This window comes from Watersipora subatra, chromosome 1 (assembly GCF_963576615.1).
Source record: "Watersipora subatra chromosome 1, tzWatSuba1.1, whole genome shotgun sequence".
Lineage (NCBI taxonomy): Eukaryota > Metazoa > Bryozoa > Gymnolaemata > Cheilostomatida > Watersiporidae > Watersipora > Watersipora subatra.
Window position 1 is genome coordinate 19,264,772 of NC_088708.1, and position 9,996 is coordinate 19,274,767.

General features: G+C 35.6%; 1 protein-coding gene across 2 annotated transcripts in view; it reads right to left on the reverse strand.

Annotated features, from left to right (window-relative positions):
- Positions 1-3,375, reverse strand: part of LOC137395350 (lysine--tRNA ligase-like) — a 22,809-nt gene extending 19,434 nt beyond the window's left edge. Inside the window, exon 1 of one of the 2 annotated variants that reach the window (XM_068082222.1) lies at positions 3,316-3,375. Coding sequence is in view for 1 of the 2 variants with exons in the window: in XM_068082223.1 (XP_067938324.1) it covers positions 3,316-3,356 (41 nt within the window). In the remaining variant the exon portion in view is untranslated. The remainder of the gene's footprint in view (positions 1-3,315) is intronic. The other variant, XM_068082223.1, reaches the window with a different exon arrangement.
- Between the last annotated feature and the right edge of the window lie 6,621 nt (positions 3,376-9,996).

A 9,996-nucleotide genomic window follows, 5' to 3' on the forward strand; every position in this document is an offset into this window, starting at 1 on the left:
TATTGAGGCCATATGAGGCAAAACTCAATTGAACAGAGCATAAAACTACATTAACGATATTTTTAACACAACTTATTTAATCGGAAGCATTAAAAAGATTCATTTTTTAGGCTTTACATGTAACAAAGCTGAAAAACCGCGGCTAGGTCTATATTTTAAATAAGACAAATGTAATCCTCAAATCAATTCAAAAGAGAAGATAATTGCCAAGTGTTATTTATGATCTACCATAAAACCTCTATTTAAACTCATCTTTATTTGAATGCCACTGTATCAGACTAATAGTAGTTTCTTGTCTAACATGGTTTTGATACGTCGATGTATATGATAAACGGTTTACAATTACGATGGAATCTGTACTACTGTTTTCAGACTAAAAGTTGTGCTTATCGCGCATGCGGCTAAAAGTTTATTATTATTTTTTTTAAATTATTTTATTTTTATCATTATAAAAGTTTTGCTCTGCTAAAAAATTGTTTGGACACTAATATCAGCTAATTCAGCATTGTAGAAGAAGAGTTGAGGTCAGTAGACACTGTGGAAGGTATTAAAAAGCCAGATGAAATGTTTCCAGATGAAAGCAACAATCAAAACAACTGGCTGAGCAAACGATGCAACCATTCTTGTTTCAAAAATGTTAATTTTGTTTCTGTATGTATTATAAATATGGTTTGTTTATATCACTGTTTCTTGAATATATATTTGTAGCTTTTGATCAATTATTATATAACTTATAAATTTGCAGATTTATGGCATATTATTTGATAGCATCACTGCGATTATCTAAACTTGGCTTATAATGGAATGACGCTCATAACTCCTCTTCTATTGTACATAAAAAAAAAAGTTTTGCCTGCAAATTGTAGCAAACATATCGATGAGTGCAATGAGCTTTTATGCAACATTTCTTATATATACAGTTATAAAATAAAGATATGACCTCAAGTTTATAACAAAATGAAAAATTGAAAGTTCTAATAAATTGCAACACAGGTTATAAGATCATCGTAGCTTAATTGCAAGCAATAAATATCAACTGGTAAAGATATTCCTCAGCTTCCCAATGCATATTTATTTAGAGATCTATGACAAGTAAGGGTAAGTTATAGCAGATTTATTGCCTTCAAATGGGTTAATGTCGTCCCACTCGAAGGGGAGTGCAAAATATAGGCCACATTTGCTTCACCTATAAAAGAGTTGAATTAAGCTTACCAAAATTCTGAAGAACTATTTAAAAAATACAATGCTACCCTCTATTTGAACATCACCTCTAATAAAACACCACTATAGTGGAAGTGTTGAAAAATAGAGCGCCATGGCAATCGAATATAAGTTTTACGGCAATTTACAGCTTCCTTAAACTACCCCCATTAATTTGGATATATAAAAAATAGCATGGCCTATATTTAATAAATATACAAGAGAATTATCTCTCAATACATAATGCACCAACTCCGCTATGAAAGACCATATATGGTGCACTTACTTGCTGAACGGTAGTCCGTTTGATCTATTAGATACCGTGCAACTCGGATAACTCAAACTTCACGGGACCGAGCGAGAGTGTTCGAGTTATCAGAGCGTTCAAGTGCATGTATTAATCAGTAGATACATGTACATATACAAACTATATATCAATCAAAAGCATAGATTGCTTGTTGCCATTTAAAGGGCCTCCCGTGTGAAGTTTTAAAAATTTTAATCAGAAAGTATAGATATTTTTCTATCACTTGAGATTTGTTTGTTGTTTTAGGTGATGTGACTGCCAGAACGTTCTCAAGTTAAAATTGGCAAAACTTGATCGCCGTTAAAACGCTAAGCAAAAAGACATCTTTTTTTCCTGAGCGTTTTAACCGAGATCAATTTTGCCGATTTTTATCCTTCAGATAAAAAATCGGGGTAATAAAAAACAAAGGAAAACTACGCTTTTCTTGGCTTTCGAAGGGCCATCGCAAAGCGGATGTTTGGTAAAATTTGATTTTTTGCAAACCTTTAGAAAAGTCGTTAACGAAAATATTTTGCCGATGATGGTAATAACGACACCTAAGAACTACTAAAAGGTTGATGTTTATCTCAATGGCTTGGAATAAAGTGATATTCTAAAGTGATAACAACCGTTTCGGTAGCCGTTGGGCAAAAAACTGTTTGAGTTAATGATGTTGAGGTCGAGTTATCTAAAGCAATTTATCATTGCGTGGGAACGGATCGAACAAATCAGTTCGAGTTAACCATGTGTTCGAGATATCCAAGGGCGAGTTATCCGAGTTTGACTGTACTTAAAACCCTTTCACTGCCAACCATGTACAAATCCGGCTATCGGCCTAGTGCCAGCCATTTTACTGAAAATTGCCGATATTGCTTCATGACATGTATACAGTATTTTTTCAATTTCAATCTCTATCTAGAACATCTTTGATTTTGCCAACATTTTAACCAACAATGCTATGCGAAAAATTCAATGGATCTATACTTTGTGCGATGATAAAGCTATGTGAAGCTACGATCGATGCAAAGCTAAAACGATCATCCACAATATTCCTTACTCTTACAAAACTATTACTTTCGCCACGATTAGAGAAAGTGCTGCTACTTTAATTATCTGTATAATCACGAAAATCTGAATCTGAATTGGCTATAATGTCATCAACATAATTAATAATCTGTTTTCTGACTCGATTTTCTGTACTTAATGAGCTTGCACAAAAAATGTTCGATTTTAGATTACACATTTTCAAACAAAAGTTTAAAATTGCTTGGTTGTTTTAGGCTAATTTTATAGAGGAATCTTGAGACAACACTGTCAATTTCATAAGTCTTAAAGACGTGGGTTATGTTGTCAACGAATAATAAAATTGAGTTACAACGCAATTGCTGGGAAAGTCGCAAAAATGCGTCTATGGCAGCCGACCCTTGAAAACGCATGAATGCGTCTTTGGCGGCGAAAGGGTTAAAATACAGAATGATAATATTTGAGAAATATAAGGCTAGCAGCTATTAGCTATCCAGATTTAAGCCAACTAAGTTCACATAATGCAAAAATCTACTCTACACTTGTGTTCGCTTTAACGAATCTTTACACAATCACTTCACAGCTGTAATATAGCATGAAGCAACTATAGTTTATAGTTCTCTATTTCACCTATTTCAACAACCATTGTAATGGCTTACTCAGCGTCATAGCCATACAAGTGGAGGTAACTTATAATCTAGCAACAATATTTTTTTCTGGTGAATCATGATTGAATAGATATACATGTATGTGTAGCCATACTGTAGTTTAAGCTGGCAAAAAGCAATAAAATTGTGATAACCTACCTTTTGCTTATCTTTCCTTCACCAGAATGGGCATCTGCCATCTCAGCAAAGACTGCACACTACCAAAAAATTATAATGTCAGATACTGCATTGTACTGCAGTAATGCAATTGTAAACATTCCATTGTAAACAGTAATTGAAAAAATCAGGCCATGACTCTGAGTAGAAAAAAAAGGTGACAATAGCAGCATCACCAATTACATTAGAAAAGGCAGCAAGGCCATGTCATTAACATGAAATATAGCTGAGGGACTGGGCATATATCATATCTATCCAGCTGAAACCATAATCATGCAATCCATAGCAGCACCTTTTTATAGAATTTCGCTTTGTTAGACTCATAAATAATGATGAAACAAATTCTGCTAACAAAGTGAAAATGAAAATGTCGGTACATTTCTCAAACAGTGCAATTTTTATTAAGCATTTCTTCCCCGCCATATGTCTGGCCAACTAGTAGTGCAGAAAATTGTATGCTTAGATTTAATGTTATAAAAACAAAGATGCGTACACACGTCTTGTCCTAATGCAATCGACGAGGATGGGATACTCAAGTAGTTCTAATGTTAATCGTACATTAACGAGTGCTCAGTCAAGCAATCGCAGAGAGACGATGCAAGTGTTAGCGCGGCCACTACCTCCATTCCTTATGCATCTTGGGGACCGAATATACCGCAGAAAACGTGAATAAAAATGTATGACAGTTTCGAGTTACTTGGTGGGTTCGGTCAGCTGGAGGATGTCATCAGGAGAGCTCATTTTATGGCTAGTTTGGGCAATCAAGGTCAGAGGATATTTTTTAGTCTGGAGGTGTGAGATGATAGTTTGGCAGCAGCCAAGAATGCAATCAGAGCACAGTAAGTGGGTAGAATATGTGAGGAAATGATGAGATATACATGTAAGTTTAAAGTTCAAGCACAGGCTGTCAATAAAAGAATTGATGATTTTGCGACTGATTTGAAAAGACTGATAGTAAGATGTGATTATGAAAGGTATAGAGCAGAATTAGAGAAGGAAATGCTACGTGATCAGATAGTGGAGAAGATGAATGACAATAGGGATAGTTACTACTGAGAGCTAATGATTTGAGTAGACAAGCTAAACGTATGTCATTACAAGATGCTCTGGTGATCTGCCGAGCGCCTGATTCGGTAAAACGACAGACAAGCTTGTCGCAAGGAAATAACTCTAATACAAGTGGAGTGAACAAAGTAAATTTTGCTAAAACCTGTCCAGCATATACCTTCATAAGCAATACGTTCATAAGATAAAGTTGAAATTTGATGCTAAGCCAGTAAAGCAGAAATATCGAGCAGCTCCCTATTCCATTCGTGACAAGGTGTTTTCTGAATTGGATCGACTGCAGTTGGAAGGTATTGCCGAGCCTATTGATTTGGCAGAGTGGGTCTTGCCTTTGGTAGCGGCGGGAAAAAAATCATCAACGGATGTGCGTATTTGTTCAAATTTATCAGCTCCAAATCATAATATTCTGGTAGATTGTTTTCCTCTGCTGCATATAGAAAAAATAGTGCATTCCATGAAAGAAGGCTAAGTGTTCAGCATGTTGGATTTGAAAGCTGCATATAATCAGGTGCTTCTGACTGACAATTCTAAAAGTTTGACAGCATTTATTACTGCTCAAGATCTGTTCAGGTGAACTAAGATTCCATTTGGCTTGGCTTCTGCACCTAGTTTTTTTAGCAAGCTTATGGATAGAGTACTGGATGACTCACAAATTTTGTGTTTGGTATTTGGATGACATTGGCATGTTTGGTAAGGACATAAAATCTCATGACGCTAATCTCAAGTCTGTTATTGAGCAGTCAAATAAGGCCAATCTCATCCTAAACAACTCTAAGTGTAGACTCAGACAATCTAATGTTGAATTAAGGATGTCATATCAGCAGTGAGGGTATTGCGACTCTGCATGATAAAATAGCTGCGGTGATGTCAATGAAGTGTAAGACTAGAAAAGATTTAAACAAGTTTGTGGTAATGATTTTATATTATAATAGGTGTTTTCTAGGGCTGTCGTTGATGACAGGTGGCCTAAGAAAAATTATTACAGCATGTACCTCAGATAGTGAGTTGCTTTCGTGGAATGATAAACCTTAGCTGAGTTTAATACTGCCAAACAGGCCGTGTTATGTAGTGAAGTGCTAGCAGCATTTGGTGGCAGTCTTGAGACAATCAAAATTACTGACGCTAGTGATGTATGATTACATGTAGGTGCGTACTTGAGTCAAGTATAAAAGAATGGGTCAGAGCGAGTAGTGGCATTTACTTTGGGCTCATCACAATCCACTCACTTCTGCATATGAAGCCACACTGTCGAAAATGTGCTGAACGCCAAATAGCCAGATGGCGCTCTCAACTCAATGTATACATCTTTGACATAAAACATGTCAAAGATGTTGAAAATGTTATACCAGAGACTATGTCTAGGCTGCCTGTAAAGGACAAGACGGCTGTCACAGATGATGATACTGAAGTAGTGGCTATGGTAAATGCTGCTTTACACTTGAACGAGTTCACAGCAGATAGTCGATCAGATGCTATGATTCAGGATCTGATCCAAGTTATCAGATCGGATTAGAAGATCCAGTTAAATGCGCTAGATTCATCCTATTACAAAGATGAATTCTCTTGGCATGCGAATTGGTGTTGAGAGATGGGCGCATTGTGGTGCCCGAATTTATGCAACGTTTAGGTGTAGAACATGAGGCTTATCAAGGTATAACCAAATCCAAGTGAAACATTTAGTTCTTTTACTGGTTTAAAGGTATGCATAATTTGATTGATCTCGCAGTTTGTGATTGTTAAACATGTAAATTCTAAGATAAATCATGAATTACAAGAGATGATCATCTAAATCCTGTGAAATCACCACAGCATGTGTGGGCAGAAAGTCAGTAGACTGTATAGGCCGATTTTTGATTGATGGTTGTGATAAGTTTGCTGTAACACTGGTATGTTTAGAAGTAAGTGGCCAGAGGTAGCTTTCATGGTTAGTGTCACATTGAAGAATATAATCTAGTTCCTTGAGATAATATTTGCTGAAAAAGGCTGTCTGGAAGAACTTGTGAGTGATGATGCAATGAACTTCACATCGAGAGAGTTTGATGATTATCTAGCTTCGTGCAAAATCAAACATGTAAGAAATACTCCTTATTACCCTTTAGCACATGGTAAGGTGTAGCAGTTTAATAGGACATAAAAACAAACTATTCAAGATGCTGTCTATAAAGAACTGCATTGGAATAAAGCCGTATTGAGTTTCTAAAGGTATATATGTAGATCCTCTACTAACTCAACCACAGGTGTCTCTCCAAGCACCTTACTTCATGGAAGAAGGATGCGAATGAAACCTATGCTGGACAGGTTGATTGTTCCATCTGAAGATTGTTCGAGTGTAGATGACAGAGTAGATCTTTATCAAGCTAAATAGAAAGAGTATACGACTAAGTCTAGAGCTGCTGTAGACCTCAGTTTACAACTCGGCGACTTAGTAAAACAATGTTCAAACTTAAGTGGACAATCTCAGTTTTTTCATCCTATTGCAATTGATTCTCAGTTAGCTCCCAACTCACATCGACTCAGCAATAGATAGTCAGTTAATCGATCCGGTCTCGCAAGAGTCAATTCAACAGCTTGACAAAGTAACCGCTATCGTGAACTACCTGCCTATTATTCCATCCGATTATGTAACACAGTGAATGTCTTTAAAAGAAAAGATGTAGTTTTCAGTAACGGAACTATATATAACACAAATTATGTTTATACTTATATCTCAGAGTTATCTTCTTATGTTAAGATGACCGAGATTTGACCTTGGAGAGCAGAATGTTATCATCTTCGCTTTTATGAAAAATTATAAAATAAATCTGTTAATTAAACTTAAATCTTCAGCTATACACATCCCCGAGTGAAAAGCAACTTCCTCCTGCTAAAGTTACAATAGCTCTCCAAATTATCAAGGTAAAACTTGACAAAGAGATTCCAAATGGTCATCTTGCTACTTAGGCATATTCCCAAGTTTTATTGATGACATGAAAAAAACAAGAAATCTTATGTAGAACCAGTTTGAAATACTGTCAAATCTATACCAATGCAGCATCAGGTTCAACTAGTCTTTTGCCAGCGTCAGCGTAACAAAATATCACTCTAGGCAAATTGATGGCTACATTTTAAAAAACGCATATATATTTGTACACACAAGTAAACTTGTGAACACACACTTATTACAAAAAAAATCATGTATAATGACTGTTTGCTCCTCTTGTCTGTTTAAAAATGTCACATACAACTGATACTTTAATAGACAGTTTAGTCGCTTCGGTAAGCGATTTGCGTGTTTAAAAAAACCATGTTAAAGTACCAAATATTGTGCCATCTGCCGTTTTGAACCTCGTAAAATTTTTAATCTCCACAAAAAATCTGCAGTTTTTCCTTGCTCTATTCCGGGATTACGGAATATACTGTTTTAATCAGTTGCAAAGTGTTAAAATAAATACACTCCACACATGTTATCACACCTGGTGCAAACAATAAAGATATATGTGTTTCATCATGTAGTCGAACGAGTCGATAAAATTAGAAAAGAGAATGTTATGTATTTCCAACAGTTAGCTGAACATAAAAACAGAACGATCTTTACTGAACATGCTAGCCAAAAAATTTAAATAAAAAGTTAGAATTGCTGAAAATAGCATAAAAACGGCTTTCAAATACACAAGTCCTTTCTGTATCTATCTAAAGGCAGTAAGCCGACAGCTTGCTAATGAAACAACTATCTTTCAGTCCATTGATTAATCTTTCATCATTTTTTCTCCGGAAACACGTTGTTTTCTTATACTAGTTGTTGAATGGTCAAGATTGTTGGTGCTGAAGCTATATTGACGTCTACGGACGCCGCAATTACAATTGTTATAGAGAGTTCAATTAGTCATGGAGTGTCACTGGTGTCGCGCGGATGGTCGCAAATCTCCACGCGCCGCGCGTTGCGTTCCGCGAACGTGTGCTCGCTGAATAAATTTTTTGTCGTCGGAGCACTATAGATGTGAAGTCGATTGACGATTCGCCAACGTGTGCTAACTATTCGAAATACATTAGCCTACAGTAAAGCTAAGATTTTGTAAGTATAAGCAACAAACCTGGTGATGTCCTAGATTTTTTATATTTAACTAGAAAGCCCATCAGTAGGTGTTTAACATACTGATTCTCAATAACTAGATATAGGTTTGTAAACAGAAAATTTAAAAATGCACATGCACACACTCACGTGCACACGCGCATGCACACACCCCTTCATACACGCAAACGCACACCACACTACCCCACATACTACCGATTAATTTATGTCAATAAATCTCACTTTAATTAATCAGCATTGTTGCAGTGTGGGTGCGTGCTCATGTGTGTGCAAGTACATGCGAGTGTGTGCGTGCATGGACATGTGTGTCTTTTATAACAACAAATTTCGTAGTGACAGAATGGTCTGAAATTTTGTGTCACCACCCTAAGAGATTTTCAGGCCACAAAAGATGGTTTTTGCAAATAATTTCATGATAGTTCGCTCTGCTGATGATATATATAGATATATATAGTCCCTGGAAAAGAATCCGATTTGACAGGAATTGATCACACTTAAATATTCTCATGTATTGCTGGGTTATAAACCATTCACAAACCTTTTGTTTAATTTACGTTAAAATATAAATAATCGTTAGAAATTTTTAAAAAGAAATTAAGAAGCTGTTGTCTTTAAAAAATGGTGCCCTAGTAATTTGAATTTCTAGTAAAATAGGTACTAACTGATATCCATTTCTAACCATTTCCAAAATTGGTAGTTAAAAAGTTATTGCGTAATGTCATAGAAGCCACTATTCTATGAGGATTTGCTAAGAGAAAAGATGCATTTATTCCCTAATTCCTATTGATTGTCTTTTTAATTTGAATGGTTGCAGTTTTTATACAAATTTAGCTTAGCAATGTTAATAAATTTCAAGGCAAGCCTTTTCAGCTGCAGGACTCCACTTGAAAGAAAAGTGTTTTACACCTGGTAAGCTAATTGTATGTTGCTCAAAAGTAAGGAGTTCAAACAAATTATTCATGTATGTGCTAACAAAGAAAACAAAGAAAGCTGTCTACAAGGAAGTTCTATCCTGAATATTTCATGCATCAATAATTGAATTGATGCATTTTAAGAGCGTTTTAATTTTTGAATTTATTTAAATCTATGAAAAAATGTTGATAGATCAGAAAATTTTGTTTGATATGTTTGTCTTATATCTTCATTTTGTTTATTTGGTTTTTGTATTTGTTTGAAAATTACTAGTGTAAAGAATCCATATTAAACTAGCTCAAAAGCTTTCCCAAAGCATGCAATTATTCTGTAGTGACCCCCATACAATAACCACAATAACAGCATATCACATAAAAAGCAACCAGAAAATCAACATAGCATATTCACTTTTTATACCACTTTTTACATCGCTGACATCCTGTTTGTGGACACCTGCTGGGCTGGCTGATGACAGCTGACCTGGGCTCTAGTTGGCCAGCTTTTTGATGCTGCCATCCCAACAACCAATTGGAGAGAATTCCATACATTAGCTTTTTGCCTTTTTGTGTACGGAGATGTGTAATAAATTGAGATTTGCTGTCAAAGCTCTTTTAGCT